The following is a 23,359-nucleotide window of genomic DNA, read 5'->3' as shown; positions in this document are numbered from 1 at the left end:
ATATTTAAAAGAAAGGAAGATGGCTTAAAATGTATCATAAATTAAGATACTTAGCAGCTTTTCTTTTTGGTGAAAGTCTGGTCTTTTATTTTTTTAAATATATATATATTTAATATATTTTTATTGATTTCAGAGAAGGGAAGGGGGAGAGATAGGAACATCAGTATGAGATAGGTACATCAGTGTGAGAGAGAATCATTGATCAGCAGCCTCCTGCATGCCCTCTTTTGGGTATTGAGCCTGCAACGTGGGCATGTTCACTTGACTGGAATCAAATCTGGGACCCGTCAGTCCACAGGCCAATGTTCTATCCACTGAGCCAAACCAATTAAAGTTTATATCTGTTTTTATTGATTTAGGAGAGGGAAGGGAGAGAGAAAAACATCAATTGATTGCCTCCTGCACACCCCATACTGGGGATCAAGCCGGCAATCTGGGCATGTGCCCTGACTGGGAATAGAACATTGACCTCTTGATATATGGGACAGCACTCAAACAACTGAGTCACACTGACTAGGCTAGACTTCTTTCTTAAAACTTGTGTTCTGTATTTCACTTTCTGTACCATTTTTTACAAATATAATATACTCAAGTTTTAGAAAACTAATTAATTTTCAATGTTTTAGTGTATATTTTCAACTTCAAAATATTACCTAAATATTGCCTGTTAACTCATGTGAAACTGCAGAAAATTGCAAAGATTATCCTTATTCAAATGTTGGTTAAAGTTACTAATATACAAAACTCAATTATTGCTATGTACCATGTACATTTTAGTCATCTCTTTTGAGCATAAATTTTGAGCAAAATTTTATAGTGGCTGTGAATATAAATTTTTTTTTTAATTGGAATATGAAGACTACACATTGCGCCGAAACTGGTTTGGCTCAGTGGATAGAGCGTCGGCCTGAGGACTGAAAGGTCCCGGGTTCGATTCCGGTCAAGGGCATGTACCTTGGTTGTGGGCACATCCCCGGTAGGGGGTGTGCAAGAGGCAGCTGATCGATGAATCTCATCGATGTTTCTAACTCTCACTCCCTCTCTCTTCCTCTCTGTAAAAAAATCAATTAAAAAAAAATTTTACAAGAAAAAAAAAAAGACTGCACATTGCTTTATACAACAAAAATTCTTTTTCTTAGATAATCTGTTCAGGAGAAATTTTTAATCTTGATTATATAGTGAAGTATTTCTCTACTAAAAAAGAAAGTGAGAGGACGTATGCTAAGGAACATCTTAAAAATTTAAATGAAAATTTATGAAATTCAGTATGAGTTCTTAAATGTAAAATATGAAGTGAAATAAAAAAAAAACAATTGCAGGGAATTTGTTTATTGAGCATTAATGTTAACATTTCTAAGGTAAGTATTCACTTAAGAGTTTTGTCACTGCCCTGTCAATGGACATAAAGGGAAATACTTCAGAGAACTCAAACATGGAAATAATAAACAAAATACCTATGCAACAGGTATATGCTGTACATTTAAAAAGTTAATCCAAACAAAATAATTTGAAGCACTTCTCTGACTTGGAAGTCTTAAAATTTTCTCTCATGTTTTATTTGAGGTCCCTCCTCCCCATTTTTTACAAATTGACACTGTATACAAAGAGTTCAAATGGCCAGTAAAGCTACTGCTTTAAAATTGTTGGCTTTAAGTAACAGAGGTATAATTTGAATTCACATCAGAGCTTTCTAAAAATGGCAATAGTACAAGCATATAACTTTCTCTAGTATCCAAAACCTATTCTGGCTCTCCCTTGGCTAAAGAACAGAAAACTAGACAACCTTCTAAAGCTGCCACAATTTTTGTAAATGCTTTAGTAAGAAATGGCATACTTCATTTCTCTTATTTACCTTGATAACATTTCTCTTGTTACTTTGATAACACTGGGCTAAACAGAAAAAGAAGGAAATTCAGACAACAGTAGCTAGTTCTAAACCTGAAAGTTTAGGTAAACTGGATGACCATTCAGAAACATTCTTATAAGAAAAGTAGTTTTCCAAAATTAGGCCAAAAAGCCTACTAAAGAGAAAAAATGCCAAGAATGAGTTGAACATTAGTTTATCTGTTCCTGTAAGACTATGAATACAATGGAAGCTGAAATTACACGAGGTTAAGAATTCAGAGAGCAAGTTTATAGAGTAATGGCCTTCCTAAATTTCCACTGGACGTTTAAATTTTTATAAGTGATTTATTAAGTCACCTTATTAAGCCAATTCAAATAACTACATTCACTAGGAATTGGTTCAGAAATGCCTTGAAAAAGATAACAGAAGCTATTGATTTGAAAAGCAACTAGCTTTTGCAAAGCTCATCTCCAGACTTAGAATATATGTTATTTATTAATTCCCAATTCCTCTTAAAATAGAAGACTATCTGCATATTTAGCCATCCCATCTTATTCCAGTTTAGCATTTACACTGAAATATTAAAGAATTGCATTGTTGCTAAACATTGTCAATATTTCTCATATACACCATTTAGATTATACCTTTTTACTTCCCTTATAATATTAAAATGATGAATAAATATGGTCCTTATGTTAAGGTCCTCCACCTTATCTTAAGTGGAATATAAAATAAGGTAGTTTTATTAATTTCTTACTAGCAATGACTTAAAATCTGTCTACCAAATAAGAAATAGTAAACTTTAAGTTGTGGTGTGTGTTTTTCACCCAGGAGCAGATAAATTCTGATCCATACCTAATATCTACATAAAACATCTCATCGTTTTAGTTTAATGTAAAACTTTTTCTTTCAAATAGTATTACGGTTGTACCTCAGAAAAATCCAATCAATCAATTACTAACCTTTTGAGGAACAAAGTTCTCTAGCAATACCTAAAATAACTTGATTAATAACCACCTGTGGAAAAGGTCATTAAATTTGATAAAATATATGGTGAAATTTCCCAGTGGAATACATTACAGAATATGAGCTGGACCACTGGGTAACATCTCATTTGCCTTCTGACACTAAGATTTTCCAGGATGAAAACCATGACAATGTAGTTTCATAGAATGTGAAACTTGTATGTTCAAGAACAGTATTAAAAATCAACTTCAGGGGAAAAATAAGATATGGCTAGTAGTCCAAATTAAAAAAAAAAAAAAAAATCTCCAGGGTATGGCTGCTGTTTTTCCAAACAGTCATTTTTCCATAAAGTGTTGGCTATGTCGTAAGAAATCTCCTGTGCTTTCTTTCTATCAACCAAGTTCTGCTGAATTATAACACATTTCCCTTATAAATTCAACCTCAGCTGAAATGTCGAGCAAGGCGGGCAGATCTATAGTCGGCACGAAGTTGTACGAAGGAGTGAAGAATGTTCTTGTCCAGATTTGCAAGTTGTTCACCTGAGCAGACTTGCTTCAAATTATCTGGGGCAACTACCAGGAGATTGCAAAGTGCATGCAGAGTATCAAAAAGCTGTAACACCAGTGGGATCTAAATTGAGATAAGAAAAAAAAAAAGCATTAAAATAATTTCTAGTTTTACAATTATTCTGTAAATTCTTCTCACGTATAACTGTTAGTCAGAACTTACTAATGTGGGACAGTTTAATATATTAGAATTTTTAAAAGCTCCTGAAGTGTTAAAACTCAAATATTTCAGTCATTACATAAACTTAACTATAATCTTTTTGAAAAGATACATATTTTGTCAACTTTCTTCAATAGTAACAATCATTTAAGCTTTTGTGGACTAGAATTATCATTATTTAGCACTTTTCTTAATTTAAACCTTAAGAAAAAGTGACTTCAGAGAGATGTACATGAAGAAGAAACACATTTTGCTGATGTGTGACATATACATCATTAGTTATGGAAGTCAAAAAGGTCATTTGGACTGTGGAATAGAAATACGACTTTGTCTAAAATAAAACATGAACCAAAAATGTGTTAATATTGGAAATATAATTAGAGTACTTTTTTCAGTTAGGAAATGTTATATGGCATTATAGTATCAATAAAAGTTATTAGCTTTACATAAATGATAAGTCAGTGCAGATTTTTAATGATCTGACAGATGTTCATGAACCAATTTACAAGTTTGATATTTATGAATACATACCTTAAAGTCTTTGGCACACTTCCTATATTCAGCTACATCACAAATTGCTAACATGCCACCCATACAACTGTAGGAATATTGTTGAAGATGCTCATAAATAAGTCGATGAAAACGTACTCCAAATTCCATCAAAACTGTATCCACATTCTTCCCATCCATGGAATTTTTAATCTTCTCTACTTGTTTTCTTACATAAGCACAGACTTTAACACAGGCCTGTAAAATTTTTCTACAGTTATTACATAGAAATGTGTATCATGTTAGCTAAGGAGAAAATACATATAGTTTCTTATTAATCTCTAAGTATAAAAAGAAACAGATTATAGAATATAGTTAGATACACCAATGAAAATGTTAACACAAGTATTAAGAAAGCAGATATTCTTACTAACATATCAAATAATTTTACTCACATTAGTATACTGAATCAAAACATTGTTTTCATCTTCTGGCTTAAAATCTGTTTTCTTTTGTTCTGCAGCCAAAATATGTTTCATTTGTCCAATCATACAATTTAATGTCCTAGAGAATTGAGAACAGCATGTATTTGATCTGTTTAACTTATTTATATTATTTATTAGAGACCCAGTGCACGAAATTTGGGTACAGGAGGGTGGGGGTGTCCCTCAGCCCAGCCTGCACCCTCTTCAATCTGCAACCCCTTGAGGGATGTCCAACTGCCCATTTAGGCCCGATCCCACAGTCGGACATCCCTTTCACAATCCAGAACTGCTGGCTCCCAATTGCTCACCTGCCTGCCTTCCTGATTGCCCCTAACTGCTTCTGCCTACCAGCCTGATCACCCCCTAACCAATCCCCTGCCAGCCTGATTGATGTCTAACTGCTCTCCTGCCAGACCAATTGCCCCTAACTGCTCTCCCCTGCCAACTTGGTCACCCTTAGCTGCCCTCCCCTGCTGGCCTGGTGTCTCCTCCCCCCCTCCCCCAATTGCCCTCTCTTGTAGATCTGGTCCCTCCCAACTACCCTCCCCTGCCAACCCAGTCAGCCCTAATTAATCTCCCTTGCCAGCCTCATCACCTCTAACTGCTCTCCCCTGCTGGTCTGGTCCCCCCACAAACTGACCTTCTCTGCAGGTCTGGGTCCCCCCAAACTGCCCTCCCCTGCAGGCTTGGTCCCCCCCCCCCCAACTGCTCTCCCCTGCAGACCTGGATCCCCCTCAACTGCCCTTCTCTCAGGCCCAGTGGTCCCCAACTTCCCTCCTCTGCCAGCCTTGTCACCCCTAACTGCCCTCCCCTGCAGGCTTAATCGCCAACTGCCCTCCCTTGCTGGCTTGATCGCCCACAACTGCCCTCCCTTGCAGGCCTGGTCCCTCCCAAATGCCCTCCCCTGCTGGCCATCTTGTGGCAACCATCTTGTGTCCACATGGGGGCAGCCATCTTGTGTGCTGGAGTGACAGTCAATGTGCATATTGCTCTTTCATTATACAGGACAGAGGCCTGGTGCAGGGTGGGGGCCAGCTGGTTTGCCCTGAAGGGTGTCTTGGATCAAGGTGGGGGTTCCTTGGGGAGTGGAGTAGGGGCTTGTAGTGGTTTGCAGGCTGGCCACGCCTCCCAGCGACCTAAGCATAGGCCAGGGCCCGCTGGAAGCAGGTAACTGGGATTTATTTATCTTCTATAATTGAAACTTTGTAGCCTTAAGTCAGGCCAGGGTAGGCCAGGGCGGGCGGGAAGCTTGGCTTCCTCCATTGCTGGGGAAAACCCAAGCCTCCTGCAGGTTTTGGCCTCTAGTATGCATATAAGATCTTTGGTTAATCTCTTCCCGCCCTCCCTACTTCCCTCTGAGATTCATCAGTCCATTCCATGTTTCCATGCCTGTGCATTGAACATCTGGCCCCTGGTCACTTAGGCTTTTATACATAGACTAGGATGAACCTGCAACCTAGATACAAGCCTTTGACTGGGAATTGAACCCAATACTCTTCTGTGTGCAGGCTGACGCTCTGACCACTGAGGAAGTCTGGCCAGGGCTAAATTAAAGTTACTTAATTTAATATCATCAGAAAACTATTTTACTGCTCGGCTAGCATGGCTCAGTGGTTGAGCATCAACCTAAGAACCAGGACGTCATGGTTTGATTCCTGGGTAGGGCAAATGCCTGGATTGGGGGCTCAGTCCCCAGTAGGAGGCAGCCTATCAGTAATTTTCTCTCATCATTGATGTTTCTGTCTCTCTCCCTTGCTCTATGAAATCAATAAAAATATATTTTAAGAAACAAATAACTATTTTACTATTGGTAGACTCTGGGTTTCAAAAAAATCTTGATGTCAAAAAACTCTGTTTTATTAGCTTCCTGCTCAAAAATGGGGTAAAGATTCATTCACCCAATACTTCATTTAAATCTTTAAAAATCTTAGCAGCCTGTACATACATACTTCCTCAACAAGTATATATAAAAAACGCTTAGAAAAGGGGAAAGATAGACAGCGTAAGAAGAATGGCTAAATTTTGAAGATCAGGTGAGAAGAACATGAGTTTCATAGTCTAAAGACAAGCAGGAGGCTGGGGACAAGTGATACTGAACACCTAGCATGGATTTAAGAACCTCAATAATGTTTGAGTTATGTGATATTCTCCAATAGTAATCAGTCACCTAGTTATGAGAATAAAAAAGACTGCACTGATCCAGAGTTTAGAATATTTAAAATAGTTATGGTTAAATAAAATGAATTTTAGGGTAATTATGAGAGTAATTCAAGGATGAATCAAGCAATCTAAGCACAATAATTAAAGTAAAGCTAGAAAAAGAAGAAGAGATTAGCAAATGACGACAATATTAAGGGCTGGAGTTCCTGCTGAGGTAAAAAAGCAGCTTGAAAGAAGAGAAGGTAGTGGGATTATTCAGTTTCAAAGTTTTTATTACCAGTGATAACAAGGTTGAGCAGGATATGAAAATGGGTAGCTGAAGTGGAGATGATCAAGAAAATGATTGTGTTACACACATGGAAGTGAAAATAACCTAAGACTTAATATTGAAATAAAATTGTGAATCAGATACCCAAAGCCTCAATAAATTTAGGAAACTGATATGAGAGATAACAGAAAAAGAAAAAAGAAAAAAAAAAAGTGTGGGGGGAAGCCCTGACTGATGTTGCTCAATGGTTAGAGTGTCAGCCAAAGAGTAGGGGGTTTGATTTCAAGGCAAGGGCACATACCTGGGTTGCAGGTTCTATCCCCGGGCCTGCTCATGGTAGGGGAGGCAACAAATTGATGTGTCTCTTCACATCAATGTTTCTTTCTCTTTCTCTCCCCCGCTCCCTCCCACCCACTTTAAAAATCAATGGAAAAAATATCCTCAAGTGAGGATTAACAACAAAAAAGGTGGGAGGGAGGGGGCAGATGATGTGAGCTTCAAAGGCAAAGGGCCTAGCAGTAGATAGATATTAGTCTGAAAATATCAGCCAGGATGCAGGTGAATGCTGAGCTCGCCTCTTGGCCTAACCCATACATGAGTAAAGGAGAACTGAAGGACACATTCAAAAGACCACCACAGACCACTTTGCCTTCAATTAGACAACTAATGCAAATACTCTGAGACTGAGGCTTACATGGAAAGATGAAAATAAATGACCTAATATGTATTAAGAAAACAACTAGGAAATTTGTCCTTCCTATATTTTTGAAGGCTTAACACATTCAACTTTCCTCAAACATTTTCAGGCAGTCTAAGGCAAAGCAAGAAGAAACAAGTTAGTATAAGGGATTTAAATTATAAAAACACATGCATTCTTTAAGTACTGATTATCATGTACATAATGTATTATAATTTTATTAAAAGAAGTTTTAGCCGAAGCCGGTTTGGCTCAGTAGATAGAGCGTCGGTCTGCGGACTGAAAGGTCCCAGGTTCAATTCCGGTCAAGGGCATGTACCTTGGTTGCGGGCACATCCCTGGTAGGGGGTGTGCAAGAGGCAGCTGGTTGATGTTTCTCTCTCATTGACGTTTCTAGCTCTCTATCGCTCTCCCTTTCTGTTAAAAATCAATAAAATATATTAAAAAAAAAAAAAAGTTTTATGTATGTATAATCTCACATGGTCCTGACTAAAAACAAAGGGAGAGACCAGTTTCTAGGGTTCTTCTAATTCTTTAGTAAACTGATCTCAGTAATTAATTCTGTAACATCCTATTTTTCGTCTTGTTCTTCAATTTTATTTTACTCCCTTGTTCTTACATAATCTATGGTAATTCTTGATCTTAGAAGAAAACTGGGAAGTGAGTTGCAAGGTTGTTAGTACTAATAAATTAAAAATCATTTACTTTATAATAAAATGAAGTGGATTCCAGGTTTTCTTTATAACAGCACAGTAACTAAACTTGTATTCAAACATGCTTTCCTGAATAGGAGAGGAGTACAATTACAATAAAAGAGAAAGATATGCCCAGATTTAGTACAATGGGCTTAAGAATTTGAGTCCCAGCACTACCAGCATTAACTGAGTAATCTTGAGTAAATTACTCAATTTATTTAAGCCTCCATTTCCTCATCTGTAAAATGAATTTCCAACCTAATATATGAAATAATACAAGCAAAGATTCTTTCACTGTGCCTGGCATAGCAAATGCTTGAAACATAGCAGCTATTATAATCATCAATAAATATATGCCCACCATGATCTCAAAAGAAAAATAAAAGACCCACTATACTATACTATGAATAGGTAATTAATTACAATAAACATTATAAAAATATCTTGAACATAGAATTTGCATTCAATTCACTTACTGGAAATTACCTTTAGAAAATTAGAAGTATATTTATTTAAAGTATTTCAGGTATAAGCCTGAAAATTCTAAATGAAAATAAAATCCTCTGTTACATACCATTGGGGAAAGAAGGAAAGAGAGAAAGAATGAGTGTGTGTGTGTGGGGGGGGGTTTACAAAATTTTTTTAACTGAATCTGGTTTAAAAGTAAAGATAAACATACTGGCTTCCAGAAATAATAAACTTAGGGAACTAACAAAAATAATAAAGTCAAATGGTATAGCATGATGGTAAAATTAAGACTTTTTTCTTTTCTAAAAACCATTTTTTATACTACTATAATTGTATTTTTTATAATTTTTAGAAAGAAAAGAGAAAAAGGAAAACTAGTAACTTGCCTATCAATGCCAGTGTCCAATTTCATCTCCATTTGTTCAATTATTTCTTTTTTCTTTTGAAGGCATTCAGATAACTTAGGAGAAGAGCTATTGAATGTTTAAAGAAAAAAAAAATCACATTAGTAGCCTTACAATTCTAAGTTTTTCATATTCATATGTGTATTGTTATATATATTTATACACATACATGTTTTAATATGCTTTCAAATCCAAAAATTGCATAAGTAGTAAAGTAATTATCGTAGATTTTGAACATGGGTTTGAATTGTGTGGGTACCTTAAGACATGGATTTTTTCCCCCATAAATATTGTATATGTATTTTCTCTTAAAAAACAATATATTTTTACGGATTTCAGAGAGGAATGGATAGGGAGAGATAGAAACATCAATCATTGATCGGCTGCCTCCTGCATGCCCCCCACTGGTGATCAAACGCACACCGGGCTTGTGCCCTGACTGGGAATCAAACCATGACCTCTAGGTTCATAGTTTGATGCTCATCCACTGAGCCATGCCGAGCCAGGCCTTTATAATTTCTTAATAACACTTTCTTTTCTCTAGCTTACTGTAATATAATACAACATATAATACATATAATGTACAAAATATGTATAATCTACTATTTATCAGCAAGGCTTCCAGTCAACATAGGCTATTAGTATAGTTAAGTTTTTGAGGAGTTAAAAGTTATACATAGATCTTTTACTGTGAGAAGCTAGGGGGGTTGGCATCCCTAACCCCGACATTGTTCAAGGATCAACTGTATTTAGTATCCTAATATATAAAAAGCCAGGGGCCATCACGACCTAAATGACTGGACAGATGATCGAACAGTAGGCTCCACTGATCAGGGGATGGCTAACAGGGGAACCAGGGTACTCTGATGAATCAGTGGCAGCAGTGAATGGTGAGCTGTGGGAGGAAGGCAGACCACCTGGTCCCTCCTCCCGGGCCTCAGACTTCAATCAATCAGTGGTGGAGGCGGAGCAGGACTGGGGACTGGCTCCCTTAGTAGTCTTGCCAGTTCAATCTCCAGAGGACAGGCCAGGCACCAATGAACCAGCGCCACGTGCACGATCCTGACAGTGCTGCTGGCTGGAACTTTGTTGATCATAATTTTTATCTTTTTTTCTTCTTTTTCCTCTTCTAAAAGAAGACCTTTCAGCATTTCATATAATACTGGTTTGGCTGTGATGAACTCTTTTAGCTTTCTCTTACCTGTGAAGCTCTTAATCTGCCCTTTAATTCTGAATGATAACTTTGCTGGGTAGAGTAATCTTGATTGTAGGTTCTTGCTATTCATCACTTTGAATATTTCTTGCCATTCCCGTCTGGCCTGCATGATTTCTGTTGAGAAATCAGCTGACAATCGTATGGGTGCTCCTTTATAGGTAACTACCCGCTTTTCTTTTGCTGCTTTTAATATTCTCTCTTTGTCTTTTGTTCTTGGCATTTTAATTATGATGTGTCTTGGTGTGGTCCTCTTTGAATTCCTCTTGTTTGGGGTTCTGTGCCCTTCCTGTACTTGTAAATCTATTTCTTTCACCAGGTTGGGGAAGTTTTCTGACATTATTTTTTCAAATAGGTTTTCAGTATCTTGCACTCTCTCTTCTTCTGGTACCCCCGTAATTCTGCTGTTAGTACGCTTAAAGTTGTCCCAGAGGCTCCTTACACTATCTTCAACTTTCTGGATTCTCTTCTCTTCTTGCTTCTCCAGAGGAGTGTCCGTTGCCTCTTTGGATTCCAAATCTTTGACTTGATTCTTGTGTTCCTCTAGTCTGCTGATGGGTCTATGAATAATATTTTTTATTTCAGTGTATGTTTAATTTCTAACTGGTCCTTTTTCATATCATTGAGGGTATCGTTAAATTTATCGGCCTTTTCTAAGAAACTCTTGAAAAACCTTATAACTGTGGTTTTGAACTCTTTATCCTGTCTTTTGTTCTCCTCCATTTCTTGTTTGAGATCTATTTCCTTTTCTCGGCATTTTTGCTGCTTCCCTGAGTTGATAGGATGGCTTTGTATGTTTGGTGTCCTATATGGCCCGGTGGGTCAGCCACCCAAGTTACCTGTGGTAGACACTGTTGGGGCTCCCCTTTTGAACTGCGTGTACAGCCTTGCTGTAGTTAAGTCTTGATTGTTGTTGGTATCACTAGGAGGAATTGACCTCCAGGCCAATTGGATTTATCAGCTATGTATACTCCAAGATAACTTCTGTATTGAAGACAGTCTTATAGGATCAGACTTGTAAAATTGCAAAAGCTTTTGCACTCAGCTTGGATGGGGCAGAGTCTCAAGGCTGGGTCAACAGTCTTGGCTTCCCATCAGACCTGTCCTTGTGCACGTGCCTCAGACCTCTGCCTTCCACGGATTCCCCGAGTTTCCTCCTAACAGTCCAGATTTCCCATGTAAGAGCGTGGGTGCTCCAGAGGCTCGCCCTGAATTGGGTTTCAGTGCTCAGTGCAATCGGAACTGGGGTTCAGAGCAGTCAGGAGCTTCCGACTCCTTCCACTATGGAGCAGCTGTGGCAATCTGAGGTCAGACCTCTCTGCACGCACTCACTCGCGACGACTCTAAACCCTGCCCACTGAGGCTCCTGTCTCCACCGAGTCTCCCACTCTCTGAGTTTCAGGGTGCCTTTCTCTACAGTCTAGACTCCACCCGTAGGAGCCTGGGTCTAAAGCACATGTGTCAAACACAAGGCCCGCGGGCCAAATCCGTCCCGCCAGGCCTTGCAATGTGGCCCTCACCGCGCTGTCATCACTGCACTCCGCTGCATTTCCATCACAATGACAGTTTATGACTGTTCAGTAAACCATTCGGCCCGAGATTTAGGCTGGATTTTAGATTTTGGCCCCTTCTCTGATTGAGTTCGACACCCCTAGTCTACAGGGTTTCGGCCGGGGTTGGGGTTCAGTGCAGTCAGGGGCTTCCTTTCCCCTCCCGCCAGCCAGGCAACTCGGCCACCTTTCCTCTCTGCATGCATGTCTCCCTACCTCAGTGCTTTGCGGCTCCCCTGACCTGTGAGCTTCTCTCCTTCTTTCTATTGTAGATTTCCCACTCCGCCAGCTTTCCTGTGGTTTTCGATGATGTCCGTTCTGTTTTTTAGTTGTTGTTTTGAAATTGTTGTGCGAGGCAGCAGCTTAGGTGCTTACCTAGGCTGCCATCTTGGTTTCTTGTGTTGAATGTCTTTATATTACAAGTGGGTACAAGCTAGAGACCTTCTTTCACATCAGATATAGGTTTATGATATGAGATTTAGTCTTTCAAACAAATCAAAATGAATACCACAGAAGAGAAAAGAAGAGGCAAAGAAGAAGGCAAAGGACCTTTACTTTTAATTTCACACCTTTGTTACTATGAACATGTATTACTTTTAATATTTAAAAAAATTGTAGAATATTATATTTATTAAAATACCAAAGAAAATTTGACTAACCTTATTAGTGGCATAAGGTGATCATTAAACAGCTTGTCAAAAAGATGAAAAATAGTATTGGCCTGATGCACAACATCCAAAAAGTAGAGATTTGCATTCCGAGAATCTGAAGAAGGAATTCCTAAAATTGGAAGGCATGTGTGTATATGTTAGAATCATACTTTAAGAAGTTCATTTTAACAAAAAAAAAAAAAAAAAAAGTGGTTTTTGTATATACAACATGAATAAAAGTAACTGCTGTTTTAATAAATCAACAAAGATTTTTGTTCACAGAAAAGTAAAATTAAACTTGTTAATAACCATAACAAAATTAATCCAAAGTTTTTATGCCCAAATTTTCACCATCTACAATCTTCATTATTTGCTAAGATAAACCAAAAAAATCAATCAATCAATGCATCATCTTAAACTATACCTGTTCCTTCCTTTTCCCACTCTCTTGTGCCCAATGAATCACTCAAGCCATGAATACACTTCTACCATTTTTCTTATAGCCAGGTCTCTTTATCTATGATAACAGTTAAAATAATTTTTAAACTAGCTTTGTGGTTCAAATCTGTTTATTTTTTATGCAACAGCAACATATTTAAGTTTACTCATTTCACTAACCATATTCTCCACTATTGCCTCAAAAATATTTATTCTCCTCACCGTTCACAGAATAAATTTTTTTAAATGTAATTTATTGACTTCAGAGAGGAAGGGAGAAGGAGAGATGGATAGAAATAGCAATGATGAGAGAGAATCATTGATCGGCTGCTTCTTGCACACCCCCTGCTGGGGATCAGGCCCACAACCTGGGCATTTGCTCTTGACCAGAATCGAACCTGGGACCTTTCAGGCCAATGCTCTATCCACTGAGCCAAACCAGCTAGGGCCAAAATAAATTTTCAGTATAGTATTCAGGCTACTCCACATTCTGGTCCCCAAAAAGATAGCTGACTGTTCCCAAATTTCAATGCCCTCTTTTCTTTTCTTTCTTTTCTTTTCTTTTTTTTTTTTTTTTTTTAATAAAAGAGTAATAGTAATAGATAAATTCTAAGGTCCCTCTAACCCTAATACTTCTGTTTCCAGGGAACAGATTGACAGCTGCCAGAAGGGAAGAGGATTGGGGACTGGGTGAAAAGGTGAAGGGATTAAGCAAAGAGAAAAAAATAAAAAGAAGTTCACAAATACAAACAGTAGTATAGTGATTACCAGAGGGGAAGAAGTTGGGGGTGGGGGAAGGAAGAGGGATAGAAGAGGTTATAGGGGAGATGAATGATGATGGATAGAAACTGACTTGGGGTAATGAACACACAATACAATCCTATATAAGAGGTAATATGCAAATTGACTCTCATATCCTCGTGTCACAAAATGGTCACCCCCACATTGTCACAAGATGACCAGCAAGGGAGGGCAAGTTGGGGAGCGGGGGGGGGGGGGGGGGGGGGGGGCAGGCATGCAGGGGAGAACAGGTGGGAATGACCAGGCTTGCAGGGGAGCAATTAGGTGTCAACCATGCCAGCAGGGAGCATTAGGTGGCTATCAAGCTGGCAGGCAGAGTGGTTAGGGGCAACCAGGCAGCCATGCAGTCGAGTGTTTAGGAGCCAGCAGTCCCGGATTGTGAATTGGACAGCCCCCGAGGGTTCCTAAATTGGAGAGGGTGCAGGCTGGGCTGAGGGACAATCCCCCCAAGTGCAAGAATTTCATGCACTGAGCCTCTAGTACACAGATGATGTTCTATAGAACTGTATACCTGAACCAATATAATTTTAGGAACCAATGTCACCAAAATACATTAAGTTTTTTAAAAAAAAGTAAAATCCAAAATATGCTGTATTATCTAAGAACAAATAAAGCTTTGGGAAAAAAATAAATAAAAAGCATAAGAGACGAGGAAAAATATTTGCAGAAAATAAGGATATAAAAATACCTAGAGATCTTTATAGGATGATGATTTTTTCAGTTTTAAAAATGAAAATCAAAGGTACTTTAATTTCCCACAAAAGAAAAAATCACCCACTGATAAGAAAAGTAAAGGCTCCAACATAAACTTACAAGAGAAAAAAGTAAAAGTAGGAAATATTAATCCTTGCTATTCATGAAAGACATGAAAATTAAGGTATATATTCCTATATTAACCACTAAATTATTTAATTTTTCAATAAAAGTATTCAATGATGTGCAGAAAATCTGGCATAGTCATACATGCCAGGAGCAGTGTAAATTAGGGAAAGAAAAACCCTTTAGGAAAAGAGTTTACATGTATAGAATTCTTAAGAATTTGTAATATATTTTGGTCATTTCACTTCTGGAATTTTACCCTGTCCTGCTTGATGTGAGCAATATGAGAGAATTGGGTTTTTGTATAGCTTTTAGCATCTGACAAATCCTTGTATTATAGCTCAAAAAGCATTATTCATTGCAGTGAACTCAACTCAACATAGAGCTGAATATATGTAAAACATGATATAATTTAACCTAGCAGGATCAAAGGAATTTAATACAAATTATAGCACAAATATACTTACCAGCAAGTCCTGTATCCAAAGCATAATCAATATGCTCAATACATAAAAATTCCACAAGAATGGTAAAAATTCTAAAGGCATTCCTTGGTAAATCAGAAGGATCAGAGAGCTTTAAAAACAAAAAACAAATACATCACTCCTGAAGTCTACCTTTAAAAAAAGGAAACTTTTTTTTTTTAGCAATCAACTTTGTATAAGATGTAATCAGTATGCAGGTATCAAAATAATAACTTACACTTCTTCTTTCCCACTTCCACTGCCTCTATCACATACATAAAATGCTCCATATTTGCCTACAACTCTCCTGGCTTAGACTAGATCAATAATGTTCTTCTGACCTGGATTGCAATCCCACTAGTGGATTGTGAGAAGAAAGAGAGAAGGGAGAACCAATAGAAAGTAAAGTATAATAAAATCCCTCTTAATGTACACAGTAAAACCAAATATAGTTTCATGAAATACGCACATGCACATGCACACACATGCACACATACACATATTCTGAGCTGACATGTAAAATGCATTTCTTATTGGGGGGTACGGTCAAAAAAGTTTGAGCCACCAATACTCAAAACAAAAAGCACTCTTTATTTTATTGGAGGATGGAATGGGGAAATCAATAAACTGATGTGCTATAAAATATGAAAGGCTCAAATCCTAGCTTCCTAGTTGAGTGAACTTTTGAGATGTTATTTAACCCTACAAAGCCTCATTTCTTCATTTGTAAGGTAGGAAAATATGAATTGTATTTATAGCCTAGACTTGAGGTGAGAATAAAATATAAAAATGCATGTACCAAAAAATACTTCTTTTTAAAAAAAAAATATTTTATTGATTTTTTTACAGAGAGGAAGAGAGAGGGATAGAGAGTTAGAAACATCAATTAGAGAGAAACATTGATCAGCTGCCTCCTGCACACCCCCTACTGGGGATGTGCCCAAAACCAAGGTAGATGCCCTTGACTGAAATCGATCCCGGGACCCTTCAGTCCACAGGCCGATGCTCTATCCACTGAGCCAAACTGGTTTCTGCCATAAAGTATTTATGCACATAGTAAACCCACATATGAAACCTTTCCTTTTTCTCAATTCCTTAACCAGGCAGAACTGGTTGCTTCCTCTTTGGTCACAGTAGTGCAAACATACTTTACATCAATTCTTTACATGTCCAATTTCTTTCTCCATACTATTAAAAAGTAGTGATATATCTAATATTTATATCCTCAATGTCTAACACAGCAGTTGAAACAAAGTAAATGCATAATATTTGTTGGATTGGGTTGCATTGAATTGAACTGAATTTTAATCTTGTGAATTTCCAGGCAGAAGGTAGTGATTTAGAGCTGTTATGATTCAAACAGTAATTATGGGGTACAGAAAAAGTAGGTTTACAGTTGTTTGTATGAAAAATAATACAATAATAAATAAATATTAACACAAGAATAAACTGTTTCATTTACTCACAACCATAAACCTACTTTTGCCCCACCCTGTATGTTGACAGCTACATGTTGGACGAACTGACATATATCAATATGTTGGACTATATTTAGAAATATTTTAACATATTTCCAGTATTCAGAAAATTAAATATATTACTGTACCAAATATACTCATCACCCACCTAGGTGTGTCATACCGTAACGTTTTTGTAAATGTACTGCTAATAATTTTAAAGTAATTTTGTTCTCTAAAACAAAAATCCTATATATTTTTATTACAAAAAAATTGTTCTTCCTAATCAGACAGCAGATTTATATCTTAGTATTAATGAGGCAAAACTTAAAATTCACAACTAAGTATAAATAAAATAAATTTACAATTACTCTTACCCTATGACATCTTTCAAAGGCTTGTTTGGTTTCTTGTAAAAGATTAACCACCACTTCTTGAGATAGAAAGGTTTCCCCATGAGTATCGATACTTGGCCCCAAGTTGGTACGTTGTCTAATTCTCTCTTTCAAATCTTGAATACTAGAGCATCATATTAACCAATTAAAAAAGAATACTTCACTATACAGAGATTTTCATTTCAAGTACTCTCAAAGTTAGTATACATCAACAACAATAAAAAAAATGGACCAATAGCCAGATCTAAAAGTTCTAATTCCAATAATTAGTTCTGAAAAGAGAAGTGAGCCTTAAATCTCTAAACAGAAGACTTTCACCTGAAAAATTAAGAGATTTAGAGTTATGATCTCCAAAGGCTCTTTCAGCTCTACAATTCTGACTCAATAGCCAAAAGCTCCTTGTTCTATTTTGTAGGAAGTGGGCTACTCCAAATAAGTTAGTATTCCAGATAACTAAATGGTTCTGCTTAAAATAAAATTTAAAATATAATATTTTAAAAATATATTAAACAATTTAAATATAATAGTTATAATAAAGCCAATAAACATTTCTTCATTATTAAACAAGAGTTGTTCAACATAATTTAGCTTTCCTTAACAACAAAAGGGTCACTTTGAACATTTATTATATGGCGGTATCATTAGGTTAGATTTTTTTTTTTATCCTAGAATATGTAGCTCCAGACTACTGTGAACTAAATTTACTTAAAAATGTTTGTTCTTTAGTTTTTCTTTTCCTTTACTTGCTCTTGCCTTTCAGCTGTCAATTTTTATTCCTAATTATAACCTCCCCCTGATCATTATTTAATATACAACAAACTGGGAAATAAGATACTGACTTGAGTGTGTATGTATATGGACTCTGAACCCTGGTTATATGGCTGTACATAAGTCATTCTGCTTCATCCTAGAATCAACTGGGTTCTAGATATCCCTCTTAATGTACATAGTAAAACCAAATATAGTTGAGATAGTTGAGATCTGGATTACTGAGGTGCCACCAATTCTTTCAGCAAATCACTATCTTCTGGTATATGAATAATCACAAGTTTTAAGATATTAATTAAATAATTTTATGTACAAGTCATTAGAAAGCTCAGGGTACCTAAACTGTGAACCTATATTTTGACTGTTTTTGTTCACACCTGTAATATTTAACAAAAAAAATAATTGCTTCCTAGTTAATAACCTGAAATACTTTACTGAGTTTGAAATTAAAAAAAAAAAAATCTATAGAATTCTTTATAGTACTGGTATTCTGCTTTACATTTTAATCATATTATGTTAGGTCATTTTTAACATATGGTTCAAGGGATTTGATCGATGTTATAAACAAACTGGATTAAAAGAGTTCATAAAAAAATCTGATGACTCAATATTTGACAACTTTGTCCAAATATAATAAAGTTCTTAATATCTTTAGTCTTATTAATCATAAACACTCACCCTCCTGTGGCAATGGATCTCTTTTGATGGTTTTTTGAATCATAATAGCGCTGAAGGATCATAGCACTTCTGCTTTTCAAATATCCAGTCTCCACTTCAATATAGTTCTCCAAATAGGAAATGAAAATGGATTTGATAAGCTTAGACAAGAAAGTCTGTTTATCAGTACCTAAGTTAAACTCCATCAACTTGCTGGAAAGATTTGTGGTTCTTTTCATGGAAGAGGGGGAAAAAAGATTAATATATATTTTAGGTGTAATAACAATACTAAGGAATATATATATTTTTACAATGTGAATTTAATAGCTTACTATGTTAAACGACCATTTCTTAAAGCTTGGGTATGTACTTATTAGGATGCAGAAAGCAGCTTACATAGGATTATATATAAAGTAGGATGAATATTTTGAACATTATGGTTTTGAAACTGCCATAAACTGCTAGTGATGGCTTAGGAGAGGAAACTAAGGCAACCAACCACTCTAGAAATGGCAGCAAGTGGCAGAAAGTCTTCACGTATGCTCTAATGCCATTCATGACATGGTACAGAAGTCAGAATACTGAGGGGGTCTACTCTCTGTTCATTCTCATTGGTCTTTGTCTATGTGGACTTTTCTCTAATTCTCTGTTTCCCATTGTTGAAAATAGACTCATAATAATGTTGTTATTTATAAGAACTTTTGGATTGTGGTTATTTTTCAAAACTTGCCTCTCAAAGTGATGACTGAAGAATAACAATAGGGTTGGGTAAAAACTCCATACATTTCTAAGTTTAACACTGTCTTTTACAAAAAAAAAAGATTCTCATATTAGACTTAAGGCTGAAATTGTCATTTCTAAAAGAATTTGGCACAAGTGGGCTGAAGGGGAAAATGAAGGGACATATGTAATACTTTCAACAGTAAAGATTTAAAAAAAAGAAAAAGAATTTGTAACTTCCTTAATTTCTAAAATTTCAACTGCAAATAAATATAATTATAATAGTTCTTGGAGAAAAAAATTAAACAACAGTTAATTAGTTTACAATTAAAAACAAAATTCTCAAGTCTTAATTCAAACAATGTAAACAAAGCTTTAAATTTCATTAGAATGCATTAATATAAAGCATAATACCCTTAAATTAATGTTCTAAGAATACTACTCTTGTACAATACTAGTCTATAAGTCAAGTACTTAATGTTAAAAGACACATTGCTATCAGCCAAACTATTATTCAAAAATACCTGAATACTTCCCCATTTTCCAAAAACACATTAAAATCTAAGATCTGTTATGATTTTATATTAATTAAAAATATACCTTGTATATAAGTCATAGAGATTTTTGAGATACTGCTCTGCATCAGACTTCCTACATTCTTCTAACTGATCTTTCACAAAACTCTAAAAAAAAAGTCAACATTTTGTCAATTAAGTAATTATTAAAATATAATACATACTCAAGATGTAGTTTTCTGAAATTAACTCCACATTCTTAAACTTTTCTGACTTACAATTCAATGGCAAAGGAAATTAATAGAAAATATACCAATAAAAAAATAGATTTAAAATTTTACCGCTATATTTACTAGTCCATCTACATCAATCATGGGAATAAGCATTAAGAATTTCAAAATATCTTTTTTCTTGAAAATGGCTTATCCTGACTCATAAAGTATATTTATAACAACAACAACAAACAAAACCTGAGTTTATACCAATATAAGCATTTCCTTAAAGTAGCATTTACCAATCTGTGGTCTTGGTAAGATTACCGTCCCTTGACACATCAATAGGCATTACTCTAAGACTGGAAAATGCTGTATATTTCACTCCCATTTCTAGAGAAATAGATATTAGTACTTTTAAAGGTTATTTAAAAGCACTAAATTGTTTATTAAAAACAAACATATTTAATGTATCGATATCTTAATCCAGTGGTAAACATAGTTTAGGAAATGTTGCCGTAAAATATAATGCTATGGGAATACAGGCTATAAATTAAATTCCTGTGTGGTTTTTTTTTTTACCTTTTCATGTTAGTACCATATTATAAAAAATTCTAAAGACTGCATTTGTAATTCTTATTCAACTTCACAAATGCCATCTTTTGGTAAAGGTGAGGACCAAATAAAAATAAAAATTCGAGGCTACTGTAGTATAACCTGTTACTACAATTGATACTACTACATATTGGTAAACAAAATTCAAACATGTGCTCTTATGACACTTAAGTGATTAGAATATTTTTTCAACAAAACATGTTTTTGTTTTTTTTCTGTTTTTGTTGATGTTAATCTTCACCCGAGGATCTTTTCCACTGATTTTTTTAGAGAGTGAAAGGGAAGGAAAGAGACAGAGAGAGAGAGAAAGAGAAACATTGATGTAGAGAGACCCTCAGTCACTTTATCCACTGAGACAAACCAGCTAGGGCAACAATACATGTTTTAAAAAGCATGACACTATCACTCCTTTCCCCCTTCAGTGAATAAGTAGATTTCTATTCCTATGGTCATTTGACAGTAAACTAATATTTAAAAAAACTTTTAAAACGCAGAACAAAAATCAGCTATTGTTTTAAGAAATACATAGTCATTGTTTAAAATTACCTGTAGTTTGATTTCAAATATGTTTTGAATAAGTTTAGCTAGTACTGTTTCTGGATTACTAAAGATATCTCCAACTTGTTTGTTCACCCGTTGACAGAGTATTGCTGCATCTTCAAATATATCATTTCTCATGTAAGCACCCTAAATAACAGAGGCATTTTACATAGTGAATACATAATTTTTAAATGGTTTTTAAAACACAAATTAGCATATAATAAAATGAAATCAAAAAAATGTACTGTTATGTTACCTCCTGGCACTGCTTTATATAAACATCAACACAATGGGAGTAACCCTATGAAGAAGAAAGAAATATATTATCAATGTTCTGTTATATTATAATAATAATCTCAATAAGAAAGTATACCTATGTAATGTAATAAAGCTATGTCTGTGTCCCAATGAATGGCCAATAGTTGTTGGACTTCAAAGAAAATTTAGGTATATCTGAGTTCTTTATAGTCATTTTACCCAATCACCATCTAGTCATCTCCTTCAACTCTAAAACATGCGCACGCACACACAAATTCAAGATCTTGAGAAAAAGTTTTAGAAATATGTATTTACTTCTGTTTTCTTTTGAATTCAAAGCATTTGCTTTCCCTTGCAAGAATGTGGACACAGCTGCATTTAACTGACATTCTGGAAATTTACTTTAAAAATGGAATCCATTTAAATACAATGTGTTTAAATAATTTGTCATGTTAAGCTAATTACAATGAGATTTTTTTTGCCAATTTAATTAACAAATCAGCCATTTAAAAAAGTAAAGTAAACAATATCCTATTTAATGAAAAGCAAATATGCTAGTTGACCATCACGCCCCCACAAAGATGGCAGTACCCAGAGACAATAAAGAGGGAATATGCTAATTGACTGCCATGCCCTCAAATATGGTGGCACCCATAGCCACAACATGGCACAGTCCCCTCAGCCCCACCAGAACATCAGGTATGGGGCACAGCCACGCAGAGTGCCTGCCTCCAGAGTCGCCCAGTCCCTTCAGCCCCCCAGCCTCCCAGGGCCAGCCAGAGGCACAGGCAAGCCACTGATGGCAGCTGCCCAGCTGCACAGGGCCACCCAAGGCTCACGTAACCAGAGCTGGCTGAGCCTTGCGCTGCTGGCAGTGGCAGCAGCAGAGGTGCGATGGGGACATTGCCTTCCCCTGATCACTGGGTCGCCTCTCACCTGAAAGCTCCCAGACTGTGAGAGGAGACAGGCCAGGCTGAAGGACCCCCTGCCTCCACTGCATGAATTTTTATGCACCAGGCCTCTAGTAAAGTATAATGTCTCTCAAGAGCCATTCTTTCTTTTTTTTAATCCTATATAATAAAAGTATAATATGCAAATCGACCAAATGGTAGAATGACCAGTTGGTGGTGAGCCAAGCCGGCGAGCAAGAGGTGCCAGGCCAGCCAAGGAGTGTGCCAGCAGGCAGAGGAAGGGAATGGTGATGGAAGGGGACAGTGAGCAGTGGCGGTGGAGGGAAGGGGGCAGCACTGTCCACTGATAACCCATCCGGTCGCCTCCCTGGGAGACTGGACCTAAGCCATCAGAAGGACATCCCCTGAGGACTTCTGGACTGTGAAAGGGTGCAGGCCAGGCTGAGGTACCCGCATCCTCCTCCAGTGCATGAATTTTCATGCACCGGGCCTCTAGTGTGTGTGTGTGTGTGTGTGTGTGTGTGTGTATGTGTGTATTTCAGAGAGGAAGGGAGAGGGAACTAGAGATAGAAATATCAATGATAAGAGAGTATCACTGATTGGCTGCCTTCTGCATGCCCCCTACTAGGGATTGAGCCCAAAACCCGAGCATGTGCCCTTGACCAGAATCTAACCTGGGATCTTCCAGTCCACAGTCCAACACTCTATCCACTGAGCCAAACCAGCTAGGGCTCAAGAGCCATTCTTAATACTTAGATATGGTACTTAAATGAAAAGTTCAACAAATGGCTTATATTTCCCTAATCCAACATAAATATAAAGGAACATATTACACCTCAGCATACCAGCAGTCAGCAGCTGCAGGCTGCTGAAGGACGCCCAGGACCAAACCAGAGACGGGCAGACCTGCATTACCACCATTTGTCCACCAACCAGATCTGAAATATCATAGCTGACATGAACACATACGGAACTATCTGGCATTGAAATTGGGACTCAAAAGAACTGTTGGCCCAGAAAGGAACTCACTACAGACTGTTTCATTTGCCTCTCAGCATAACCATTATGGCTTGTTGCAGTTTAGGTTCTTACAAGGGTATTTCTTGGATCACATGATCTCACACATCTAGAGGAAATAATGAACAACGTAAACAGACCCAGAGAAAGAGAAT

General features: G+C 36.7%; 1 protein-coding gene across 5 annotated transcripts in view; it reads right to left on the bottom strand.

The window, feature by feature from the left end:
* Positions 1–1,313: 1,313 nt before the first annotated feature.
* The window catches only part of EXOC5 (exocyst complex component 5), a 43,351-nt gene continuing 21,305 nt past the window's right edge, over positions 1,314–23,359 (bottom strand). Inside the window, exons 8-18 of one of the 5 annotated variants that reach the window (XM_036435611.2) lie at positions 21,275–21,319; positions 21,025–21,165; positions 19,737–19,819; positions 18,438–18,647; positions 16,974–17,115; positions 15,143–15,251; positions 12,627–12,747; positions 9,187–9,273; positions 4,483–4,591; positions 4,070–4,285; positions 1,314–3,442 (exon numbers count right to left, since the gene is read on the bottom strand). In XM_036435611.2, coding sequence (XP_036291504.1) covers positions 3,254–3,442; positions 4,070–4,285; positions 4,483–4,591; positions 9,187–9,273; positions 12,627–12,747; positions 15,143–15,251; positions 16,974–17,115; positions 18,438–18,647; positions 19,737–19,819; positions 21,025–21,165; positions 21,275–21,319 — 1,452 coding nt within the window. In that variant the 3' untranslated portion in view covers positions 1,314–3,253. Of the gene's footprint in view, positions 3,443–4,069; positions 4,334–4,482; positions 4,592–9,186; positions 9,274–12,626; positions 12,748–15,142; positions 15,252–16,973; positions 17,116–18,437; positions 18,648–19,736; positions 19,820–21,024; positions 21,166–21,274; positions 21,320–23,359 lie in introns of those variants that run through there. The other 4 variants (XM_036435626.2, XM_036435618.2, XM_036435636.2 and 1 more) reach the window with 4 other exon arrangements.

The sequence above is a fragment of the Pipistrellus kuhlii genome, unplaced genomic scaffold (genome assembly GCF_014108245.1).
Source record: "Pipistrellus kuhlii isolate mPipKuh1 unplaced genomic scaffold, mPipKuh1.p scaffold_m20_p_1, whole genome shotgun sequence".
NCBI lineage: Eukaryota > Metazoa > Chordata > Mammalia > Chiroptera > Vespertilionidae > Pipistrellus > Pipistrellus kuhlii.
The sequence above is the reverse complement of the archived record's forward strand: the minus strand, read 5'-3'. Positions and strand labels throughout refer to the sequence as shown.